The 27,184-nt window shown below is 40.2% G+C and overlaps 1 protein-coding gene across 1 annotated transcript in view; it reads left to right on the top strand.

Annotated features, from left to right (window-relative positions):
• Positions 1-27,184, top strand: part of MTHFD1L (methylenetetrahydrofolate dehydrogenase (NADP+ dependent) 1 like) — a 160,627-nt gene that overhangs the window by 114,781 nt on the left and 18,662 nt on the right. Inside the window, exons 25-26 of the mRNA XM_087718294.1 lie at positions 10,855-10,962; positions 12,579-12,731. Of these exons, the coding sequence (XP_087574420.1) occupies positions 10,855-10,962; positions 12,579-12,731 (261 nt within the window). The remainder of the gene's footprint in view (positions 1-10,854; positions 10,963-12,578; positions 12,732-27,184) is intronic.

Raw genomic sequence — 27,184 nt, 5'->3', positions numbered from 1 at the left:
TATAATTTTTAGAGGGTAACTCAAAAACAGGGCAAGATGAGAGCTTTTGAAAACTGCATGCCATTTATTTAATTTTTTCATATATTACACAATAATTACTTTCACTTATTTAATGAAGCCGTACAAAGAAAAAAATAGGGAAAAAGCAATACAAGAAAAATCTTATACACACACTTTTATCAAAAATGTATTTGTGTATATGTATATATATATATATATGTATGTGTGTATGTGTGTGTGTATACACACACACACACACACACACACACACACACACACACACACACACACACACACACACACACACACACATATATATATATATATATATATATATATATATATATATGCTGATAAATAAATAAAGGGAGACTAGGTATAGATCTATTTCAAGCTATTTAGCTCTCATCAGCTAGCCATACCCTTGCTGGGAATCGAACCTGTCTCAAAGTCAGATTAATTTATCTAATGACTTAATAGAAGCACTTGAAAAGGAGGCAAAATTCATAGTATAAGACAAAAGCTCTACTGAAATTATTTGGCATATATACCTATCAATATGGTGAATTCCAGAACATGTCTAAATAACTGGGACAAATCAAATTTTGTTTTTGTTTGTGTTTGCCCTCATTTTCATAATTACCATGGATTTAAAATACTCTTAGTGTCAGCATTTCTTCATTCAGTAATCAGGAAAGAAAACCACTGGACTCCATTTGTTGAAATCAAGTGTACTTTTATTAATTATAAATGAACAGCTGCAAAGCTAAGCTAAGTCTGGTTAATTAGGCATGAAAGCGAATAATATATTGTATAATTCATTTCCCTCCCTTTGGCATCCCGTGCACAGACCAATCATACTTCTCCCAAATGTCAGGTGTGAGATAACCTCGAAAGGCATCACCAGGATGGAATGCTAGACCGTTGGCCTTGGCGGGAAACACTCCTCCTCCACATGCGCAGTAAGGTGGACAGTTCAGCGTCTAGAAACTTCCTCCAGCACAACAAAGATTCCCCTCCCAAATGCCATGCCCCCCCTCCCTGTTTCAATGGCAGCCAAAGCAGTAGCAAAGCAGAGGCTGACATCTGGCCCTCCTCCAGAAAAAGGCAGTCAGACCTGCAGAAACGAGAAAGCACAAACAAACAGACGAACAACAAGACACGAAAAGGGGGAAAGGGGAGAGGAAGAGAGAGAGAAAAGAGAGAAGAAGAAAAATTTGTCAGGAAACTGGCCACAAATCAGGGCTTGTCAGGATAAGCAGAATAGAACTTGCGGAGTAACTGAGGGGCCCGAACATGGGACCCGTCCACCCATTCGGCGTGAGAGGGGGGGGAAATGCTTCCAAGCCACCAGGGACTGGACATGATTCTGGTGTCGACAGAGTCCAAAATTTCACAAACCTCAAAATGTTGTTCACCGTCAATCAAAAGCGGAGCGGGTGGTGGAGAAACAGGCGGACGCAATGATGAAATGCAAACAGGCTTTATGAGGTTAACATGAAAAACCGGGTAAACCCGGTTGAGGTGTTTAGGCAGCTGGAGTCTAACAGAAACAGGATTGATGATCTTGATAATAGGAAATGGGCCAACATATTTAGGCCCCAACTTCTTTGATTTTTGTGGAGTCTGAAGAAACTTGGTGGACAAATAAACCTGATCAACAACCTTGTAATCACACAGCTTAGTCCGCTTCTTATCAGCCTGTTTCTTATGGGCGCGATGCGCAGCGTCCAATGTTTGGAGAGCTAAAGGCCAAACGCGCTGAAGCCGGTCACTCCACTCGGACAGAGACGATACTTGGGGCTGCTCATGAGGAACCTCAGGAATGGGCACAAAATCCTGGCCAAACACCACACGTGAAGCCAGTGCTGCTATGCACAGAATTATTATAAGCCACCTCCGCGTGCGGCAACAAATCCACCCAATCATCCTGCTGGTAGTTGATGAAACAACGTAAATATTGTTCCAGAACAGAATTAGTCCTCTCACAAGCCCCATTAGTCTGAGGGTGGTGGGTGGAGCTTAAGCCCTGGGAGGAGCCAATCCGCTTCAGAAACTCCTTCCAGAATATGGAGGTGAACTGCACACCTCTATCCGAAATGATGCGGTCGGGCACCCCATGTAAGCGGTAAATGTGGGAGATGAACATCTTAGCAAGAGTCTTAGCAGAAGGAATCTTGGAGCAAGGGATGAAATGGATTTGCTTGGAGAACAAGTCAGTAACCACCCAGATAACAGTGTGTCCCTGACTCTCAGGAAGTTTGACGATGAAGTCCATAGAGATCTCCTTCCAAGGGGCGACAGGGCGAGCTACAGTCTGGAGCAGCCCCTGCGGTTTCCCCAGCGGGCGTTTAGCAGCGGCACAAACGGGACAAATGGCAACATAACGTTCAATGTCCTTTTTCAAAGAAGGCCACTCCATCTTGACGAGATGGAACGTTTTAACGAAACCAAAATGCCCTGCCATTCGGGAATCATGAGCTCGCTGAAGAACAATTAATCAAAGAGACACAGGAACGTAAAGTTTTGCCCTAATCCAGGGCAACTCATCCCTCATAGTACATTCATTCACGTGCTGCTGGAACCAATCATCATCAGGGAGGGCTTTCTTGAGATTGGAAAGAAAGTCCTGGGACATCTCCACTTTGGAACGTGCTTGATTCCTAGTAACAACTGGAGCAGCAAGGCTCGTCGTGGGAATGACAGGCTGGACCACGCTGAGTTTAGAAGTACTGAGGAAGCCTGGATAAAGCATCAGCCATAAAATTCTTCTCCCCCCCCCCCCCAGAATGTATTTCAGGGTGAAATTAAAACGATTGAAATGCTGAGCCCAGCGTTTAGGAGAAAGTCTCCTGGGAGTTCTCAAAGCTTCTAAATTTTTATGGTCAGTCCACACATCAAACGGGTGTTTGGCGCCTTCCAGAAAATGGCGCCAAGTGGCTAAAGCCCAACGAACAGCAAACGCTTCCTTCTCCCAAATGGCCCAACGTCTCTCCGTGTCAGTCAGTTTGCGAGAGGTGTATGCACAGGGTTGTAAGTTACCTTGCCTATTGGCTTGAAGCAATACGGCCACCACTGCCACGTCGCTGGAGTCAGCTTGAACCACAAAAGGCGCGTCCATGTCCGGGCGCTTGAGGACTGGTTCCTCTGCAAAAAGCCGCTTTAACTTCTCAAAGGCAGCTTGACATTCCATGGTCCAATCCAACGGCTTGCTAGGCTTGGGTTTCGCCCCACCTTTGGACTTCAAAAGGTTAGTTATGGGAAGAGCTATCTTAGCAAAAGAGGGGATGAACTGGCGATAGAAATTGGCAAACCCCAAATTTTTTTGCAATTGCCTGCATTTACGAGGGGCCTCCCACTCAGTGACTGCTTTTACTTTAGCGGGGTCCATCTCAACATCCGCGTGGGAGATACGATAGCCCAGGTAGTCAACCTTCTCCTGATGGAATTCACATTTAGACAATTTGGCGTAAAGCTCCGCAGCCCGAAGTTTCTTCAGTACGGTACGAACCAGCTTTACGTGTTCCTCACGTGTTTCTGTGTAAATAAGGATATCATCTAAATATACGATAACACCTTTGTAAAGATGGTCATGTAACACCTCATTAATTAACTGCATGAAGACCGCAGGTGCCCCCTGTAGGCCAAACGGCATCACACGAAATTAGAAACAGCCAAGGGGGCAGTTGAAAGCTGTTTTCCACTCGTCTCCCTCTTTAATCCGGACTCTATAGTATGCTTCCCTCAAGTCCAGTTTAGTGAAAATGCGGCCCTTCCCCAGTTGGGCCAGCATGTCCTTCATCAGTGGTAATGGGTACAGGTTCTGAGCTGAGATGCAGTTCAAGTTTTTGAAATTCACACATAATCTGAGGGAGCCATCTTTCTTTTCCCTGAATAGCACAGGAGCCGCCACCTTGGGTCTAGCCGGTTCAATAAAACCCCTTTCCAAATTTTTATCAATGAATCTTCTCATTTCCTCCATTTCCCTAGGGAACATTGAATATATTTGGGGCTTGGGAAGCTTCACCCCAGGCAAAATATCAATGGTGCAATCAGTGGGTCTGTGGGGGCGGGGGGAAGTTTATCAGAAGATTTCTCACTAAACACTCCCCTTAGATCCCAATATTCTTTCGGAATTTTCTCCTCCCCTTAGATCCTCTCCTGCCCCCTGGCTGCCAATGCGGGGTTAGAATCAGCAGGATCTGGAGCCTCAACCTCCCGTTCAGGGGGTGTGCTAGTGCGAATACGTAACTACCCCTTTCTCCAGTTAATGCGAGGGTTCCACTTAGAAAGCCAGGGGAGTCCCAAAATAAGGGGCCTGTCCATGCCAGGTGCCACAATAAAAGTGATTAATTCTTGATGGGTCCCCATTTTCATCTCTATGGGCTCAGTAGAAAAATGAGCAGGACAACCTCCTGCAATAGAACCATTAATCTGGCAAAAAACAATAGGGGTTTTCAAAGTCCTCAATTTTAAGCCAAGTTTCTCCACCATTTCAGGACTTATCATACAGCGAGAACAGCCAGAATCCAGGAGAGCTAAAAGTTTTTCAGTCGCGCCAGAAGGTGGTACTCTTAGTTCAATTGGGATAAGCATGGGGCTCCTTTTGGAACTTATCCAGCGATGAGACTGTTCCTCATCCGATTCGTCAGACGAGCTGGAGCTAACACCTCCCTCTTCCTCTGGCTGGAAATGCTGGGGAACATTTTCAGCGGCGCACACAGCCTCTCTCTTCTTGCCCGGGGCCTTTATTGCTCTTCCCTCTTTTCGGGGAGGGGGTGGAGCGGTCTGAGCCAATTTTACGCAGCAATTCACGGCGCGATGGCCTTCCTTTCCGCAGCGGAAGCACATGAAAGGCTTGGTTTTGCCGGTGAAACTCCCTTTTCCCTCACTCCTGGGGCGGGGGGGATTTCTCCGCTTCTCCCTCCTTCATGCATTGAAGCCTGGCTAAATCCAACTCAATGTCAGCCGCGTGTTCATACCAAGCAGTTACCCGGCAGGGAATGCGTCTGTTTATGCACTGCTGGTATATTTTTTCATTCAATCCCTCAGCGAACTGATCCAGCAAAGCGTCTTCCAACCACCCCCTCATATAGGCTGACAACTGTTGAAATTCCTGGCACCGATTTATTTCCCTGCTTCAGAGCCATAAATTTCAGGTGCCTGCGTCTCTCGGTCAATGGGTCATCAAACCTCCTCTTCATGGCTGCCATAAAGTCATTAAAATTCCTCAGGAGAGGGGAATTGCATTTGTGTAGGCCAACCATCCATTCGGCTGCCTTCTTCTCTAAGGACATTAACACCATCCTTACTTTCATTTCATCTGTCTCTAAATCAGGTCCATAGATTTCCATATAATTCCAGACCTGAATGATAAAAAGTCCTAAACTTTTAGGGTCTCCATCGTATTTTACGGTTAAGGGAGGGACTTTTGCCATTTGGCGTGGCCTGCCCCCCCCCCTGCTCTTTGAGCGGCCCTAGCTGGAGGGGGGAGGCTGGTTCTGGGTTTTCTTGCGCCCAACCCCCCTTGGCTTCTTCACCCTCCCTAAAACTATGCATCGAGTACCTTTGCTCAAGATCTTCTGCCAGCTCCCTTTCCACTGCTCTTTCATGGCTTTTGCGTTCAGACCAAGCTTCTTCGAGGAGTCTCATGGCGTGGGAAACCTTGTAATCCTCTTCCCCAGAGTCACCCCAATCCGCTGACTTTTTCTTTGGTCTCCTTCTCGTGACTCCAGCATCCAATTCCTCCAACTCCTCTTTTTGTCCCACATTCAAAGTCCATCTGGGACGAACAGCTGGCTCTTCCACTCTTAGCCCAGCCAGCCTTTCGGTTAAAGATGGTCCTGCCGCCGCCCCCTCATCTTCTTCTTGGTCACTCACATGCAAAGACATTTCTTTTCTTCTTGTGAGGGCACACCCCTCGGTAGGTTGTAGCTCCGGGATGGGTGAAAAATGACACTTAGCTTATTGTCAGCATTTCTTCATTCAGTAATCAGGAAAGAAAATCACTGGACTCCATTTGTTGAAATCAAGTGTACTTTTACTAATTATAAATGAACAGTTGCAAAGCTAAGCTAAGTCTGGTTAATTAGGCGCGAAAGCGAATAATATATTGTATAATTCATTCCCCTCCCCTTGGCATCCCGTGCACAGTCCAATCATACTTCTCCCAAATGTCAGGTGTGAGATAACTTCGAAAGGCATCACCAGGATGGAATGCTGGACCGTTGGCCTTGGCAGGAAACACTCCTCCTCCACATGCGCAGTAAGGTGGTCAGTTCAGAGTCTAGAAACTTCCTCCAGCACAATGATTCCCCTCCCAAATACCATACCCCCCCTCCCCGTTTCAATGGCAGCTGAAGCAGTAGCAAAGCGGAGGCTGACACTTAGGATGTTATAGAGCTGCAAAAAAACTTTCATCAGGCACATTCAGATTACAGCAAAAAAAATCAACTTCTTAATCTGTAGTTTGTAAACTATTGTGTTTATACAACTGCAAATAAACCTGAGTCACTGAAATCTATTATCATGTTAGTTGGTGTCTCATCACATTCATCTATAAATGGCCTGTTCACTATGCGTTTAATATACTGTGAAAACTCTAATGAAATCCTCTTCACCCTGTCCTGGGAGATTCTGTAATTTAGTTAATATTTTGTTTAGAAAGGGAGCAAATGTACATTATTTCCTTCTCACAGAGGCTTAACTGATTAGTCTGCTTCCCTGCAATTTTTGAAACATTAGTGAAGCTTTGTTGCTGGGGCTCCCCTGTGCTTGGAAAAACCCACTGCAGGCATAATTAGAATAAAGATTAGGATGCTTAAATATTTGAACAGAGCTCAAACAACAACCCACACACTTTCATTCTGGACAAAAAAATGTTAAATATAATTGAGCAGTCTCAAAATAAATCCCTTAAGAAATATATCTATTATGCTAACTGGAATTAATTTTGACATTCTGGAACTTTATAGAAAAAGTAATAGTTGTTGTCCATGTTGTCTCTGTAAACAAACATGAAGGAGGATTGGGACCTGTTCATAATGTTCACGTGGATGAAAATTAGAAGATTGGTTTTAACCAGAGCAGTCTGACTCCAATTATCAGGTGATATGTTTCAGTAGCATTTGGTCCATGTTTCTGATATTCTGTAGCTTGTGATATTTATTTAGCTGTTTAGAAATTAAACCAAAACAAGTTACTTTTATCTCATTGCAATTGTTAGAATTGACACAAAATATTTTGCATTTATTCCCATTTGAGGAACAGAAAAAAATATAAGAGAATTTTGGTTCTATGGTTATGTCACTGTTGTTTTTCTATATACAGGTAGTCCTCAACTTACGAGCCCCAATTTTTTGTTGCTAAGCAAGACAGTTGTTAAGTGAGTTACAGCCTTTTAATAACTGCCACAGTTATTAAGTGAATCACCGCATGGTTGTTCAGTGAATCTGGCTTCCCTGTTCACTTTGGTTGTCAGAAGTTCCCATAAGGTGATCACATGACCCCGGCACACTGCAACCATCATAAATACACTACATGCCAGTTTCCAGGTGCTTAAAGTTTGATCATGTGACCATGGGAATGCTGCAACCATCCTAAGGGTGAAAAATGGTCATAAGTCACTTTTTTCAGTGCCATTATAACTTTGAATGTTCACTAAACAGATAGTTGTAAATCAAGAACTACCTGTAGTTTTCTGAACCGAAGTATATATGTTACAAAGACAACTATGCTTTGAAATATGTGTAAATTATGGAAATGAAACAGATTTTCTTTCAGTTTATTTATTTTTCTAGATAAATATTGCAGAGCCCTGAAAGTTTTCATTTATACTATAAAAGCTTCTGGATTCTGTAGCTTTATTAGGCCTTGCTGTTACGGTTCCCAAGCCTGTTTTTACATGTATAAGAGATAGAAACTTGCTTATTGTCAAATAAATTTTTGGGGGGATAATAGGCTTAATATTCTTCTATGTGAACTTAAGCAATGCTTGCAATTCTATCTCAAAAACATTTTCCTGGAAGACTTATACAATTACTTTTAAAAGTCCCATCTGAACTGGAATTTGATAAAACAAGCCACCAGTGAGCAGCTTTCTGCTTAAAATGTTAGTATGACCTTTTGGGGCTGCTTGAAATTCAAAATGTCAGTTCTGTTGTAGCATTGGCCTTTTGAATCTAATGCAGTAGTACCTGTTTGTATGTATGTTCTTTAAGTTTGGATATATTCAGAATAAAATATTCCTCTATCAGGGAAGGAGAATACAGCCCCAAATACAGTACAATCTGAAAACATTTTCTTGTGTAACACACTTCAATGTTCAACTTTTATGGTGCATTGTCTGTAAATCAGACTGAGTTCTGTATTCCATTTATATTTTTTCTTCTATTCTTTTATATTTGTATTTTTGTCTTTGAACTGGTTTATAGAAATCTGGATAGCTTTTGGGAATTCCTTGAATTATCACAAGCCCCACAGCCATGTCACTAGTGTCTCACTGGAGGATTATTATTATCATTATGATTTTCATTATGATTATTATTTGAAAAGATCTACTTGCTCGATAGGTTTGTGCCATACATCTTTATATGTTATCTGGGAACAACCAGAGCAAAAAAAAGAGTAGTTCTGGAAGTGAACTTTCATTGAGCCATATCAATGCAACTCTTCTAATTCTTTGGAAACTCTTTGAACAAAGTAAAAAGTTATCATCACCGAAAAGAGCTTTTTGGGGTATTTTCAAAATAGAAGAGAAACTAATAATTTACATTACTTTTGTGCTGTTGGTTGCCCCAAGTTACAGTATTTCCTTAAGGTGGATGGCCATATAAATGTTCTAAATAAATAAACAATAGAGAAAAAAATCCTACATTAAACACGACTATATTGGAATAAAAAAACATGATTTAAAAAAAAAAACTAAGTAGAGCAGAGGAACACAGCCCAATTTCAACCTCCATAATTTCTACCTCTAGTAGATAAAAGACTTGGAATGCTGTAGTATCCAGGCATCAAAAGTTTCTGGAAGTTTTTATGCAAAAAACTTCATTTTTGCATTTTTATGCAAACATCCATCTCAGCGTTTGAGGCCATAGCACATGTACTGAAGTACCAATCACGATACTGAGAGATGTAGGCCAAGGGGACAAGACTGTCCAATGAAAATACAATCATGAACATAATTGATTTTTAAAAAAACAGAGAAGGGCCAAAACATTTGTTATTGTCACAGAGTGATAAATTTGTCTTGGATTTAATGTGAGGTCTAAGGTTACCTTCCTCCTCCCTTGTTTTTTTTTTAAAATAAAGGAATGTGATAATAAGAATCTTTCCAGAACTGAAGGATGAGGTTGACCCTTGTTATTTGGTACCAAAGCAATGAATCACTACATTTCCGTAGCAAGTTTTTGCTGCAGAGATGGCACAAAGTTAGGGCATCAAAAGCCCAGCACCACTCAATCAATGCACTATTGATTTCAAAGGCATCCTGTGGCAAAATGCCCTCTGCTCCAGGCATTTGGGATGGCTGCTTCTTAATCATAGAAGGAAATACTGTGGCAGTAGCTCTGTGTGTGTGTGCGCGCGCACGCACATGCTGAATGTGTTAATTCTGCTGTACAGATGGGGCAGGCAAGAATATTTTGGTCATTCATTCTGTCCTTATTAAAAATTTATTTTCATCGCACTCCCACATCTTTCCAGGCTCCAGTGTGATTAGTACAAAAATTAGCAGTGTAACTTTATACATGACCCCATTATAAAAAAGATAAGCTAACATTACCTCATACTTACTGAATTTCAATTGTTGCAAGCCAATCTAGGACTTGGACTGGGCCAGGACTTTCTACAAAGGGAACGGGGTGTGCAGAGCAGACACTTTCAAAATAAAGGATCAGCCTAGCCTTATGCTTCTTTACATACCTGGCAATTGAACAGTATATTGATCATTTTGTAAAGAACATATTCTTGACTGCAATACCAAAGGGGGGAAAAAGCTGAGAGCTGTTTTTGAGGTAATCCATTAGAGGTTTTCCAGAATAGTTTCAATAATAGAAGCTTATGTTCAGCTTGTGATAAATTTTCCAGGCCTGGTTTACTTCAGCAAGACTTTCCAAGGGCATCTACTTGCTGTAAAACTGCACATAAACTTGTAATATATTTTTGCCTTTCTTGCTAAACAAGCAAAACAAAACTCTGAAATACAGGTAGTCCTCAACTTACAACCACAATTGAGGCCAGAATTTATGTCGCTAAGTTTTTATCCCACTTTACAACTTTTCTTGCCACATTTGTTAAGTGAATCACTGCAGTTGTTAAATTAGAAGCACAGTTGTTAGATGAATCTGGCTTCCCCATTGATTTTGTTGTCAGAAGCTCGCAGAAGGGTGTCACGTGGCCCAGGATACTGCAACCATCATAAATATGAACCAGTTGTCAAGTATCTGAATATAAATCACATGTCCATGGTGATGCGATAACAGTCGTAAGTGTGAAAAATGGTCATAGGTCACTTTTTTCAGTTCCGTTCTAACTTCAGACAGTCACTAAATGAACTGTTGAGGACTGTACAGTTCAGAATGCATGACTACAGGAAGCTGATATACATAAACTTGTTTTTTCTCTGTCTGCATTGTAGAAAAGATAAGGTTAATGATGATTTCTGAATGGAAGGGAATAGAGGGCATCTTTTAAATCCATGTTATTTGTTTTTAGGAAACAATGCATAACTGAATGTTTAAAATAGTGTTGTACAAAATTCACTGCCAGTGAGAACTAGGCAATCCTGATTTGAAGGAAAGTATCTTGGGACTCTTCAATTTAACATGCTGTTGTCCTGTTTTGTTTTCACAGCTTCCCATAGTTGAAAAAATAAGAATCATAGCTCAGAAGATCTATGGAGCTGAGGATATAGAGCTGTCTCCTGCAGCACAGTCACAAATAAATTGTTACACTCAACAGGTAAAAACAAGAATATGTGCAAAACAGATATATTGAGAGTGCCGTTCCTATTTTAAAATATATCTGTTTAAACAATGGATAAAAACTGCCCAGAATACAGTATAATGCTGCTGTGGGCCTGGACCAATCTTTCTGTATCTGCCTTTAAATCCAAAGATGTTTTTCAAAATTCAACTAAACCTTTGGGATAAGCATGACCTGGATGATACCTGCCTTTCTTTTCCCATCCTATAGGGCCTGCTATTGCCGGCCCTTTCAGTGACTTGTTTATTAATATCACCAAGGTGTTTCTGAACCACAATGCTGCCTGGCCCCACAATCACGAATTTGTGGAGCCCTGAGAAAGGAAAGGCTCCTGGTTAAATGACTAGAAAAGAGCATTGGACCTTCTATGCCACTTTCATATCTCAGCATTCCACAAGGCTCTGTCCTGGCTCCCTATTTGAACAAGAGCCTATGGCTGATGCTTATGTTCAGGGCATTCGGCTCTCTAAAGAGTACAGAGAAGAACAAGCAGAATGATTAGGGGACTGGAGGCTAAAACATACAATGAATGGTTGCAGGAACTGGGCATGGCTAGTCTAGTGAAGAGAAGGACCAGGGGAGGCATGATAGCAGTGTTCCAATGTTAGAGGGGTTGCCACAGAGAGGAGTGGGTCAAGCTATTTTCAAAGGCAACTGAAGGCCAGACAAGGAATAATAGATGGAAACTGGACAAGGAGAGGTTCAACCTGGAAATAAGGAGAAACTTTCTGACAGTGAAAGCAATCAACCAATGGAACAATTTCCCTTCAGAAGTTGTGGGAGCTTCATCACTGGCAGCTTTCAAGAAGAGACTGGACTGCCATTTGACAGAAATGGTGTAGGGTGGGGGGTAAGACTAGATGACTTACAAGGTCCCTTCCAACTCTGTTAATCTGTATCTGTATGGTCCCATGGTCTTCCTGATGTTGTCCTGAGTACTTCCTGCAATTCTATTTGTTCCCTACTTTGTTCTCTACTACCTTCAGAGTACTCTCTTTCTGTTTGTCACTCCAGAATTCAAGTCTCTAGGCCTTGAGACTCTAGTCTTAATTCCCTCCTTCCCTTCATCCCTGTGAAAATTCAAAAACTTTAAAAATGATTTACCATATATAACTTTATATTTAGTTGCCAGGTGAGTGGAAGGACTTGTTATCCTCCTTTCCTCTAATTAATCTCAGCAATTCTTAGATTAGTCCCTTTTAATTATGGATGCATATGTGTTCTGTCACATCAGAGAGTATCATTTTAAGCATATGCAGTTCTGTTTGGTTTGTCTCAATATTAATACATTGTTTATTGGTTTGACTATTGAGCTGCAAATTGTTGAATTACTGGATAAGATGTTACAATTGCTCTCTGTGATCTGTACTGAGCCTTGAAGAAATTATTATTAATTAAGATGTATACTTATAACATCTTGCCACAATCTATTGAAGCTTGAGCCAAAGACTTATTCCTAGAAGTCAGCAATGTACTGGTAATAAAATTTAGCTTTGTTTATTGTACAGCATGCAAAACCTTGGAGAGGAAACTGTTGTTATTTCAGTGTGGTATAGATACATTCTATCTCTTTCTCATTTCTTTCTTGGCAGGGATTTGGGAACTTGCCCATTTGTATGGCAAAAACCCACCTGTCCCTTTCCCACATGCCTGAGAAGAAAGGTGTTCCCACTGGGTTTGTTTTGCCTATCAGCGACGTGAGAGCCAGTATTGGAGCTGGATTTATTTATCCACTGGTGGGAACGGTAAGTAGTGTCTGTCTATTGCATTTGAAAAATTTGTAAAATTATATTTGGAACCCTGTGGTACAAACAGAATAAAAATAAATAATCCGACACCTATGAGATACTTAAATGAATACCTTAAATTTCTCTGAGATATTTAAAAGGATTTACCTCAAATACATTTTGAACCAAGTATTCAAATGTAAAGGATTCATTGTACAAACCCAAATAAGAAAGGAGTAGATTTAATGAATCCTCATACAGCAGTACCTCAAGGATGCTTCTCAAACTATGAGGAGTTCAGAGATTATAAAGACAGACCATAATTGAGCCCAAAATTTCTGTTTTTAAGCGAAACAGTTGTTAAATGAATTTTGCCCCATTTTACAACTATTTTGCTTAACATCTTCCTATGGGAACTTAATGTACCTGTCCACGATGTTATGAGTTTGTTGAAGGCTTCCATTTGCTGTTTTAATCTTGACCTAAGTATCGTCCCTATACCTATACCAATGAATGGGTGAAATTCCTATGAAGGAGTTTAGGGCTTTGGTTTCTTCCTTGTAGAGGTTGGCCACAGTGGGGGACACAGATGAACCTATGGCATAGCCGTGGTTTTTTGTGTGGAAACCGTCATTGTATTTCAAATAGATAGTGGTCAGACAGAGATCCAAGATGACATATCTGTGGTCTAGGCTGAGGTTAGTTCTCTCACGTAATGTGACTTAATGTCTCATAAGCAGTTGTTTCTTCACTACCATGACAGCTTCAGTTGTGGGAATGGAGGTGAAGAGTGGCATCATAAGAAACCATAGTTTCATCCAGATTAGATATTAAGCTACTCATAATAATAACAATACTACTACTAATAATACTTTGGCTACCTAATGAGAAGAAAGGACTCACCAGAGAAGAGCCTAATGCTGGGAAAGATTGAGGGCAAAAGAAGAAGGGGATCACAGAGAATGAGGTGACTGAATGGAGTCACCAAAGCAGTAGGTGTGAGCTTAAATGGACTCCAGGGGATGGTAGAGGACAGGAAGGTCTGAAGGAGCGTTGTCCATGGGGTCGCAATGGGTTGGACATGAGTTCGCAACTAACAACACAACAATAATAACAACTGTCCTTTCTACAGAATCTAAACACTAAGCAATCATAAGAACGTGCTCTTATAGTGTTACCTGACCAGGCCAGAGCACAGTCTGATATTCTTACATGAGCAAGATATTTGGAAATAATAGAGAGCTTCTGACTTATTGTTCTGCATTACCAGTGAAAGGGCACAAGGAAGGAAGTGAATCCCAACTAGATGTGCTTTGAGAAGCCAGGAAATTCTGTCATTCTCTGGCCTTGCTGTTTGCTTTCTATGTATATAGCCAGGAAACATTCCTGTCACCAACACAAGCACAATAAAATGTCAGAATGTGACTTCAACCTTTCGTGCTCTCCTGAGACGCTTGTTAATATCTTCTGGTATATTATGAATAAGCCTAAATATAAATTGTATTTGACTCACTGAAATTATAGAGATGATATTATACAGATTGTCCTAGACTTATGACCACAACTGAGCCCAAATTTTTTGTTGCTAAGTGAGACAGATGTGTTCTTGCCTATTTTATGGACTTTCCTGCAACAGTTGATAAGTGAATCACTACAGATGTTAATAACACAGTTGGTAAATGAATCTGGATTTCCCCATTGACTCTGCTGTCAGAAAGTCACAAAAGGTGACTCCAGGACACTGCAACCATCATAAATATGAGCCTGTAAATTTTGATCACATAACCATACGGATGCTGCAGTGGTTGTAAGTGTGAAAAAGCAGTTATAAGTCATTTTTTCAATGACATTTTAACACTGAATGGTCACTAAGAAAACTCTTGTAAGTAAAAGTCAACTCTTGTACATGTATGTGTTTACTTGTTTGTTATTTCATTTTGCATGGCTGACCATCTCAAATTAATAATCTGAGATCTAAACACATTAAAAGAAAATTTAAAAAAGAAAGTAGAAAAGCAAAAAGCAAGAGCATATAGAAACATCAGCCAGGGTGAAAACAGACCAATCATAAGTTAACATCAATAGTGTACAGGTTCAGTCCTACTTTTGACCTCCAGGATTGGGGTCAGCCTAAACTCTGGTCAGTAATTGGCCAACTTTGATCTCCTTTCAAATTCATACACAAGTCTGTTATTCAGACTTTCTTTTCTACATTAGTTTGTTAGGGGAAGGGCAAAGGTAGTATGCTGCCGGTTCAGGCGAACCAGTAGTGGTGGCGTTGCGAGGCTCCACTCAGCCAACTAGACGTCATGGACCTTCTGTGCCTGCGCGCATGTTCCCGCTACCGAACTGGTAGTGAAGATAATAGGATACCATTACTGGAGAAGGGGAACCATATTTGTATATTGATTTTGAATATTTCTGTTAGAAACAGATGAAATCCTTTCTAATATTTTGAAACTCAAGTTTTATAATATATTGTTTTGCACTGAAAATTCCTATATGACTATATACCTATATCTATTTAAGGGGTGAAAACTGCACACAGCTTTTTCCAAATATTGCCATAGTTTTAGGTCATTTTGCAATAACTCTTGACTATTGTACGTTCACAGGTGGGTTTGTGACACAATGACCTGATTATATGGCAAGCAGGCTGGAAGGCTTGTTAAAATTTTTAGGAAGTTGGTGAGGTCACTAGTGAGCTATGCATGGGTGGGGAATGATTGGATTTGCTTGTGAGAGATTCAGACCCACCCAAAAGTTATTGCAACTTTGTACTTTCCCACATATTAGTTAATCTGCTTTAGTGAGAGTGTTCTGTGCGACACAATGCAGAGGAATTCCACTTTGACTTACTCCAAGGACAACAATGATTTAGAGACAATACAGAGCTGCATTCTTTGCCTTTATACAAAGTTGAGATAAACATAATCTTATTCAGCCAGTGTTTGAAGCTTCAGGGTTTTTTATTGGTTTGTTTCTTTACAAAATGATGAACCAACCCTGTGTTTATAAATGTTAATTTCTAATTAATATTGTTTTGAATAGAAAATGTTCCGATTAAAAATGTACATTATTTTAACAGTCACATACATTTTGGAATGCTGAAGGTTATTGGCTTGTTGACTCACACTCCCTAAAATATTTTCTGACCCTTAACTGAAAGTTGATGACTGAACATTTAAGTCACAACAGGGTCTTAGGCATTCCAGAAAAAAGTCTATAAATATTAAGGTGTCCCCCTGCCATAAATGAATGATTTAGGGTTGCTCCCTGTTTGCAGTGTTTAACTCTTTTCATTCATATTCTGGCCTTAGCTTTCTGGATCTCTTTAGGCACCATTCATTCCAGCAGTGTTATAGAGTCTATAGGTAACCCAAGAAGGCTGGATATAAATCAAGGAAGGATTCCCCTCCCCCCTTCTCTTGTGAAGCTATAGGTATAGGTTGTTTAGTTTTTGAAGAATGAATTATTCACTACTTTCTAGTGGTTTATTTGTTGAACAAGCATCTGTCAGTGAAGGCACAGATTGCATGTGATCTTGGATATGGTCACCAGTTAAGCAGAAGTTCTGGTATTTTAGAATCAACATTTTTAGTTGTGTCATGTCCTTTTGAGTAGAAGAGATTGGCAAGCAGCAAGAGAGGTGCTCTTTCTCACTGTCACAAAACAGTGAAATAAAAGCAATTATGCACATGGTTTATGATTTCAACCTCCATCTTCATGTCACTCTTTTTCACATTTATTCTGAGATAATTTATGAGATACTCCAGTTGAAACCTTTGAGATACTGTAGATAGATGATGGATGGATGGATGGATGGATGGATGGATGGATGGATGGATGGATGGATGGATGGATGGATGGATGGATGATAGATTGAGGGAGGGAGGAACATATATGCATGCATGATGTGGCCAATTCATGATATGGTAGATAGTTTTAAGTTTAGAATACCCTAAAGACAACATTGGAACTATTCATCTAGATAATTCACAGCTCTAATCTAGAATAATTCACATTATTTTTGGTATGGAATGGTGGTTAAGGATGAAATTAGAAATGGTTTCCTTTGAGAGGCTACTCACTCGAATTTATATCTTATTTGGAATGGAAAAAGATCCCGATGCTGGGAAACTTCTATTTCATTAATAAATTGCAGCTGTGTGATGTTGGAGTCCTGTGGGTGCAAATGGGACAACATGCAACCCCCAGGCCACAGATTACCAACCTTTCGGCTCAATAAAACTCAGTGTACATATAGTTTTTTTTTCTCCTTGGAATTTTGCCTGCTGATTTATCTCATTTTTAGTTTGTAATACTTTGAACAAAGTAAAAAAAGATAATAGGAAAAATTACAATTCAAGTTGTATTTTTATGGGTGAAAATGTAGTTCAAGATAAATCACAAATACAAGAGCAGAATCAACACAAAAGAGAATAGACTACACAGTACATCAGTATAATTAGATTATGAAGATAATTTGTTTTTAGTCTAATAGGTCAAGACTATTTCCTGCTTTGCATACTTGCATTCTTTCAGTTGATTCTGACAATTGGTTTTAATTATACAGTGTGTGAGGAAAGCATATATGTTTGCTATTATAATCGCCACATCTACTGTACTACCCAGGGAATATTTTTGAGTATGTGGGGTTATATATTAAATTGTAATGGATGAGGGGAAAATCCTCAACTTGCTAACAGCACTATATAATATAACAACATTTTCCCCTTATAGCTATTTTGGCAGCTGGAAATAGTTTAATTTTGATAAGTTTGACATAAAGAATGGAATGTGTCATTTTTAGAGGCCAGAAATATATAGGATAAAAGTTTAAAGGAAAACAGAGCAATGAAACTATGAAACAACTGAGAAGTTGTTGGTTGCTTTTTCTCCAATCAATGGCAGCTATGTGCTGTTCCATTAAACTGCATTGCAAGAAAATATTACATTCATAAATGTAGGGGGAAAACTGTAGGAGAAAAATAGCTTCTGTGTTTCACTGTATCTGAAAAATGGCAGGAATCTCCAAGAGAGTTATTTTTTTTCTTAGAATCACTGTTAGGTTTTTTAAAGTGCACTGGCAAAACTTTATAACATTATTTGCCTGTTCTTTCAAATTCATCAAATGTTGGCTTCTTGAATTGTCTAGAACTTAGCTGTATCAGAAAAAGTAACAGAAAAGGTATTCAGAATATAATTCATGCTTGCTATATCAAAATCTGGATGACTTCTATCAGTAAAGATATAAATCACTTAGGCCTTCATAGCTCAGTATCTTTTTACATCTTTTATACTCCTTGTATGTATTTCTTGAAAGAATGATAGGAAGCTGAGAAGGAAATTGGAATATGCTTTTTAAAAGTTGAATCTGAGATGTAGTTTCTGTTGCAAAGTTTCCCTTCACAGAATACAATAGAAAACAGAAAATCTGAAGAATATAAATGACAACAAAAGAAAAAGAAAGCACTATCTTCCTTCAACAGATTTCATTTTAAGAGTATTTCTATGTAAAATACTTTTACATTTGGGGGGGGGGGGGAATCAGGACAAGTAGGATAGCTGTCTGCCAAAATCTTTATTCTCTGAGGTCATAACATTTCCTTTCCTATACTTCTCATATAATATAGAATAAGAAATTATGAATTCATTTCAGTCAAATGACATTGATTTCAGTGGGATCATTAAGGACGAGTAAATTACAGAACAAGTATGATGGAGACAGAGCATGATGTAATCAATACTTTTTAAGGATGGTTCAAGTTGTCTCTCTAAATCCCAGCCAGCTACATTAGCCAATTAAGATTAATGAGACTGCAAAGGCAAGGGGCAAATTGGATAAGCATATTATTTTGCTTTCGTATTAAAGTTTTTTTTTTCATTTTAAGTGGTCTCTGATAGAAAGAATGGCTGAATCATTACAAGCTTTCATTAAAAAAAACTCTGGGATCTTCCTGCTTTCTTCTTCTGATCATAGCTTGCTCTTTGTTCTTCTTTCTCTGCCTGCCAGGAAAACTGTCAGCTTACTCTCTTTATCTAATCCATTGCTAGGAATGTTTGGCACGCCTTCAGCAGATGGGAAAGCTTCCTTCCCCTTGAGAGTCTCTCTTCGTAATTAGTCAGCCATATTTGTTTTTATTGAGTTACTCAAGGAAGAAATAGAAGAAAGGAGTTTAAAGGGGCAACTTACAGAGGTAGGCAGTAGTGAATCTAAAAAATAAATGTTTAAGAGAGGAAAATCAGATGTTCAAACTAGCATATCATATTCCACATCATTATATGATAGAGGTTCTACTTCCACTGTAATGAAATACTTTGACCCCAAAGACATGACCAATACACATTTTCTTGTTGGTTGATTTTTAATCATTTTCTTTCTTTCTTTCTTTGTTCTTTAAATATTCCATTTAGTAATAGAGGGTTTTGTATTCTCTGAGCAATGGAAGTTTCCATCGTCTTCTGCAGATTGGTATCCACAAAGGAATAAGGGAAGGAGCCTTCGTTATCCAAAAGATTGCTTTCTTTCCCCTGCCTGGAAGTATTTACTCCATTCTCTGTGCAATAGAGGAGAGAGAATTGTGTTTTCCTCCCTCAGCCTCAAAATTGCAACTTGTTTCGATGCCCTTGGAAATGTAATTGTTTGGTATTAAAACATTTAGTACTTTTTCTTCATCATTTACTTGCATTAGCAAATGCTACAAAGAAAATGCTTTCTCTCCCCCCCCAAAAAAGATTCTAATGGGTGTCCAATTTCATAAAGGAACTTATTCCTCATGATTGGAGCACAGATATCTCTCTCAACTGAATTCATGAGGTGAAATTCAGGAAGATAATAGCAACAGTATTGGATGTAGTTATATTATCTGCCTATATTTTGTGGATTCAATATGTAGAAGTACATGAAGGTGAATCTGCACCAGTGGTGGGTTTCAATTTTTTTTACAATCTCTTCTGTAGGTGTGGCCTGCTTTGTGGGAGTGGCTTGCTGGCCATGTGACTGGGTGGGAGTGGCTTGCCAGCCATGTGACCAGGTGGGAGTGGCTTGCCAGCCATGTGACTGTGTGGGCATGGCCAACTTGTAAAATGTGGTGAAACTCACTTAACAACGCTCTTGCTTAGCAACCAAAATGTTGGCTCAGAAACTCTGGTATTTGAAGCACACAAGTCTTAAAGCTGTCAAGTTACAAGACCCTTGCACCCCTAACAGTTTAGGAAAAAAAACCCAGGGGTATTCAAACTTGACAGCTTTAAGACTTGTGGACATCAACTCCCAGAATTCCTCCTCTCGCTCTTCATCTTGATGATGTGCGGATGGGCAGGGAGGGAGCTGGAACCGGTTCTAAATGGCACTGTAGATTTGTGGAATCTCTTCTATAGAAGATGCACCCCTGATCTGCACCAATGTTAGAACTGGCAGGAACCTACCCCTGTACTGCTGAGTCTCCCAAATGCTGTTCCAACTTTCATTATCAGTCTGCTTTTAGTGTATATAAGTAAAGCTTTCCTAAATTTCCAGCAGCAATATTTGTTATCTTTAGATCAGTAGTAATACATGTGGTGCTCTTTTCTTCACTCTGCAAAAACTGTCCTCACAGCTAATTGAAATATTCCAAGCACATCTTGCAAACTTTTGTTTCCACATGGTGGCACTCCAACATGGGTCTCAAATTTGCTTACCAGATGGGTGGTTCTGAATCTTCCCAGAATTAGGATCACTATGAGATAAGTTGATGTCTTTTACGATCCTCAGGTATGTTTGTCAAACTTCTAAAAGTATCTTTTTTTTAGAGAATGTTTTGATATTGTTTATAAGAACACACAAGCCAAATAGCTCCTGTTTAGAGCATTTCTTTCAAATCTTGCAGGCTAAAGTAAGAAAAATGATATTGTAGAATATTCATATGCCAAATTCCGCTCTGCAGCACATATTGCATTTTCATGGTTTTCTCTTTTTTAAAATATTTCTATTTTGTACAGTTGATGCACTGAGTGCAATGGATGACATTAATTTTGGTCTCAAGCATGTGCCATTCATTACAGAAACATGTGAGATCAAAGTAAAAGGGCATCTAAACACTATACATGTAATCGGGATCTTCATTTTCATCAATCCAGTCTTCCTTTTTTTGTACAAAATGGAGGAGGGACATGTGTTTGAAATGTTGGCAGCTAGGGCAGCATATGGATGAGTGCTGTTAAAAAAAAAGTATAGGACTCAGTGCTCACTAGATTCCCACCCCATTATTTCCAGGCGGACTCCTTTGAAGCTACACAATACAATGGCGGGGGGGGGGGGTTTGGCCTGAGGATGGTAGCATTTTTAAGGTATAATTTGTTGTTCAAATCCCTCAGCTTGTCCCCTTATTGAATCTGGAAGAAAAAAACTGGCAGTAAATGGACCTTCTTTACTACCCTGTGAAAACGGATTAGGGATTTCTGAATTCAGAACTTTGCAAAATGCGTTGCACTGGGCCTCCCTCTTTTTTCCATCTTTGCTCTCATTTTAGGGATTTTTTTCCCCTATTACATATCAGAATCTTCTCATTCTGATGTGTAAGTCGGAATGGGACAACTTGCCACAGCCAACTCATCTGGCCAATTTGCTGCAGGACAATTTAACAATTCTATTTCATTATTTAAAATATATAAAAAATATTTCAATTTTTCCATTCACATTTCACACTGTCTCTCCTTCTGCATCCTTGCTTTAATTATTCTATTACACTATTTGATATTAGTGAAACTCCTGGCCCGCAGCTAGTTGTTCTGTGGCGAGTTGGCCGTGGCGAATTGTCATAGTTATTTCCCACCACCAGTCCCAGTTCTTATCTTGGTCTGAGCTTTTGTATCCAATATAATCAATAGAATAGGGTGGTTTTTTTTTTTTTCATTTTCTTTTCACGAGTTACCCCAACTCATTTGCATACATTTCAGGAACTGGATCCCCAATTATGGAATTCTGTTTCTTGTGACTCTACCTCCACACATCATTTTAAAAGGATTTGGAGATTTACTTACAAAGCAAATGTACTGATGGGGGTCAGAATGGCAGTAGGGCTATTTTGCTATCATTCTTGTTAATAATGGTACATGATGGATGGGTTTCAAAATCTCCGTAAGTTTCATTTTTATGTGTTTCTCAGTATATGGATTCCTTGTGCGTACTTTTAACTGCTGTTTAATTCTTATTTTTTAAAATATTACTGTGGTTGGTAGAGGGATGTCATGTAAAAGCATTTTGGTTTGGTTTGATTGTTTCTTTATTTAAATCATACAGGATTAGCAACCGCTCATTCAGCTGCCATTTGAAGTTGCAAAAATGCTGAACTAGTGGTATTTATGACCGGTCCATAAAATTCAGCCCATCTCAGCATCCATGCATTCATGTGATTGTGATCTGGCTGCCTGGCAACCAGCTTGCACTGACAATTATAACATCCTGTGATAAAGTAGTCACCATTTTCAACCCTCTCTGTTGGCTTCCCACAAGCAGAATTCATGGGGAAGATGGCAGGTCATATCACAAATTAGTCCCAATAAATTGCTCTCACAGTACCCTATCTGGCAGCACCAACCCTGGCCCCACTGTACTCATGCCACCTCTCCAACCACAATCCTTGCTTAACAATGGCAACAAAGAGTGCCAAGATTGCCATCACTAAACAATGCAGTTGTGTGATGTCATGTTTTACTACCGCATTCCTTAGCAATGAAAACTGCAGTCTCAGTTACTGTTGTTAGCCAAGGAATATCTGTATATATCATATTATACATGATATGGTTGTCTAAGCACGTGTAGAGTTATAGATGCTCATTTTATTCTTTTCCCTTTAAACCGTGTAATTGTCTTCATGAGAAACACAAGTCATTAGCATTAACACAGTATAAGTAAACTTTGAGTTATCCCTATGGGAGCCATAGTGCTAGCGTTTTAGCGAGCTTTAATGCAAAACTGTACATATTTAGAGAATTTCTTTGTTTAATTACATCTGGCAAAGAGATTACTTCCCCCCAAACGCATGCAGAATGTAGAAGCAATTGTAAAACGGGAAACAGCAAAGAATAGGAGAGAAAGCAAATTCTACTTTGATTCTTCAGAACTTGAATCATAATGTAGGGTCATTCTGAAACATAACCACCAATAAGCCATTAGTCCAGGGTCTACAATTACCTATCAGAATTACCGCTGCTTGAAATCAATTACATATGGCCTTTGAATGTCCTTCCAAAGGTTAATGAGAGTTAAAAACCTTTCTCCGCTGTTTAACTTGTAAAGAAAAGAAAAATAGTTTTCAAAGGATAGGAAGATGTATCTAAAGGCTTAAAAATTACATGGAATACTAAAAAGATTCACACACTATTCATATATGTCTGAACAACAGTATGAGTACTTTGAAATCCCTCATTTGAATTGGTTTGATATAAAACAGGGTTCCTGAAAGTGATCAGTATTAACACCCATGGCTTAATGGGACTATCAAAGGGGTTGATGCTAGTAATAGTAGTAGTAATGCTGTTAGTTAAAATAGTATTTAATAAATCATTTTCATATAATAAATGCTGGGGTCAATGAACAATTTGAAACTCATGAAAGGATTGATGAGCTGAAGACTTTGGGAACCCCTGATGTAAAGCATATTTAAAAAAATGGACAGTATCTGTATTGCTCTAGTGATAAATTAATACAATTAATAAATTAATACTGACTTTCTAGCAGTTTGGATCTTTGATTTGTTCATTCTTATCAATGAACAATATCTTACCATGTTACATTGGCTGATCTATTAGAAAAATAAAAACACATTTAGGACAGTTCTTTGCAACCTCGATAAATGATTTATTTTAAATAGTGGGTTAGAATGTTAATCCATTTCTTGCATTAGTAATTAGTGGATCTTAGAGACAGCTTTATAGATCTAATATATCTTAATGGTATCATACTCCGTTAATTTCTTCCTCTGCTCTTCAAAGCCAATGTACCTAAAGAAATTTTACTTGCATCTTCCTAGGTCATTCTAGTAATAAAGAACATTGTCTATTTAAAGGTTCAGAACATAGAAACATCATCATCTTCACAAATCTGTTGGGGTTTTTTTGTTTAAAGATTTGGATATATACAGTAGATGTGTTCGTGAATAATAACACAGAAAATAATGGAACACTTTGGGATCTCCAATTGTTCTTAAACTCCAGCATACATTCAACAATGTTAGTTAGTTATTGATTATTGTCTGTTTATCAAAGGTATATTGAAATGTAGAGTATTTCCCTTAGTTTTTTGACATACTTACTAACTTTATTATGAAAATGAAGACAGCTATATAATTAGAACTCAGAAACTGCATTTAAACTTATTCAGAAACTAATTATAACTAATTAACTAAGTAAACTAATTATTCAGAAAATAATTAGATTTCAGCAAAATCTGTTTAGGAATGCTATACTACACTGGATCCAGCCAGTTTGAACAACTACCGTCCAGTCTCCAACCTCCCCTTCATTGGGAAGGTTGTTGAGAAAGTGGTGGCCTCGCAACTCCGGCGGTCCTTAGATGAAGCCGATTATCTAGACTCCTTTCAGTCTGGTTTCAGGCCTGGCTACAACACGGAAACCGCTTTGGTCGCACTGACCGATGATCTCTGGAGAGCCAGGGATGGAGGTCATTCCTCCATCCTAGTGCTCCTTGACCTCTCAGCGGCCTTCGATATCATCGACCATGGTATCCTTCTGTGACGGTTGCGAGAGGTGGGGGTGGGAGGCACCGTTTTTCGGTGGTTCTCCTACCTCTCGGACAGGTCGCAGTCGGTGTTAGTTGGGGAGGAGAGGTCGACCCCTAGGCCCCTGAAATACGGGGTTCCTCAGGGTTCGGTCCTGTCCCCCCTGCTATTTAATATCTACATGAAGCCACTGGGTGAGATCATTCGACGGCATGGGATAAAACACCATCAATATGCGGACGATACACAGTTGTATCTGTCCGCCCCGTGCCAACTCAGTGAAGCGGTTGACATGATGTGCCAGTGCCTGGAGGCTGTTAGGGTCTGGATGGGGGTTAACAAGCTGGTACTCAATCCAGACAAGACCGAGTGGCTGTTGTGTTTCCCTCCCAAAAACCTGGTCAATATTCCATCACTCAGGCTGGGGGGTGAAAATCTACGCCCCTCAGACAGGGCTCGCAACTTGGGGGTCCTCCTGGATCCACAGCTGACTTTAGAACACCATTTGTCGGCTGTGACCAGGGGGGCATTTGCCCAGGTTCGCCTGGTGCACCAGTTGCGTCCCTACCTGGACCGGGAGGCGCTCGCAACAGTCACTCACGCCCTCGTGACCTCAAGACTGGACTACTGCAATGTGCTCTACATGGGGCAGCCCTTGAAGAGTATTCGGAGACTTCAACTCATCCAGAATGCAGCCGCGCGAGCAATTGTGGGTGCACCTCGGTACACCCACGTTACACCTATCCTCCGCGAGCTGCACTGGTTACCGATCAGTCTTCGGATACGCTTCAAGGTGCTAGTCGTAACTTATAAAGCCCTTCATGGTATTGGATCTGGGTACTTGAGAGACCGTCTGCTGCCAATTACCTCCCACAGACCCATTAGATCTCACAGGGTTGGCCTCCTCCGGGTGCCATCTACCAGCCAATGCCACCTGGCTATTACCCGGGGGAGGGCCTTCTCTGTGGCAACTCCGGCCCTCTGGAATGAACTCCCCGCAGGGATTCGGACCCTCACCTCTCTCCAGGCCTTCCGAAAAGCCGTCAAAACCTGGCTTTGCCGGCAGGCCTGGGGGTGATGAGTTCCCTCCCCTCTCGACATGTATGGTTGTGCGACTGTTGTCTACTTTTATTATTTGTATTTTGTCTTTTATGTTCCCCTTCCCCCCCCCCCTTGAATTGTTCGCCGCCCTGAGTCCTCCCGGAGAAGGGCGGCATACAAATAATAAAATACAAATACAAATACTTCCATGTCGGAAGCACCGTAGCGCTTTCATGTTAAAAGTTAAACCGGTGACATCACCACTGCCCAGGGAATGCCTAGTTGGGGGCTCCTTTCATGTCCCCATTAAGATGCCCACCAAAGTGGTAAGCCATCTATTTATTCATAGTCACCTGCTTTTGAACTGCTAGGTGGGCAGGTTCTGGAGTGAGTGACAGGAACTCCCTCACCACATGGCAACAACCAGGTCTCAAACAGGAGCCTGCCGATTTTCAGCCCAGTGTCCTAACCACATGAGCTATCATGCTCATCTGTTTAGGGAAGCAAAACAGAAAAAAAGAATCATGATTATTTTAGAAATGAATAATTTCAGGGAATAAATTACCTAAAATAAGGAATGTGTCTATTGACAGAGAAAGAGCATAACACATCTAAGGTTAAGATATTTAGCTTGTGGTGAAAGCCTTTAGCTTGAAACACATAGTTCATTGAATGTTGACAGCATATGCATAAATATACTAAATATCACATTTTAATTAGCTAGTTGATTTTAATTCTCCTGAAATAGCAGTAGTGAATTTTGCCGAATTTTGGATATGATGCTTTTAAAAAGCTAGGGGGAAAGAAACTAAAATAGCTTTTTAAGAGAATGGCAAGGATGAGATGGGGTTTAAGAACAAATGCCTTGGAAGAAAATTACTGAAACAGAGGCATGTTTAGACTCTGCAGTATCTTGTGGGTATGTACACTACCACAGATACAGACAGATAATTTACAATTTTAACAATTATAAATATTAAATTCCACATATAAAAGCACAAAAATGCAAAGCACACAGTGAATGTGCAATAACCTAAAATTAATACATAATGCATATAAAAGGGCTATCAGTAAAATCATACCAAGAATTTAAGAGCAATTTTATCACCTCGGCTTTACTGTGTTCTATTGAATATTCCATTCCACTGGAGGCTCTTGATAAAGTTGAAGTTAGTTCATTTTTATTACCTTTCATTTAACCAATTTTTAGGAGAAAGCTCTGATTGCCAACACCGTATAGGAATGCATTATATAGGGAGGAGGAACCGACCAGGTGGTTCCGCCCCAGGCGACTCATGGAACCATTAAGGTTCCAGACGGAACTTGGGGTCATTCCTGATTCTTTCGCCCACAATCCGGTAGAGACTTTGGCTGCTGCCTGGCATTCGGCAGCATCAGAGGCCCTCGACCGGATTGCGCCACTACGGCCCCTCCGAGGCGGCGGATCCCGGAGACCCCCTTGGTTCACCGAGGAACTCCGGGAGATGAAGCGCCGGAGGAGATGCCTAGAGCACCGATGGAGGTCCAATAAGTCCGAATCGAACCGAGCAATGGTAACCACCTGCACCAAGGAATACACCAGAGCGCTTAGGGCAGCGAAAAGATCCCACATAGCCACCTTGGTTGCGTCCGCTGAGTCCCGCCCAGCCGCCCTGTTTAAGATAACCCGCTCCCTATTAAATAAAAGGGAGGCGGGGGAACCCTTGC

The sequence above is a fragment of the Thamnophis sirtalis genome, unplaced genomic scaffold, assembly GCF_051295495.1.
Source record: "Thamnophis sirtalis isolate CommonGarterSnake01/CBP01778 unplaced genomic scaffold, rThaSir2_p1.2 scaffold_6, whole genome shotgun sequence".
Classification (NCBI taxonomy): Eukaryota; Metazoa; Chordata; class Lepidosauria; order Squamata; family Natricidae; genus Thamnophis; species Thamnophis sirtalis.
The sequence above is the reverse complement of the archived record's forward strand: the minus strand, read 5'-3'. Positions and strand labels throughout refer to the sequence as shown.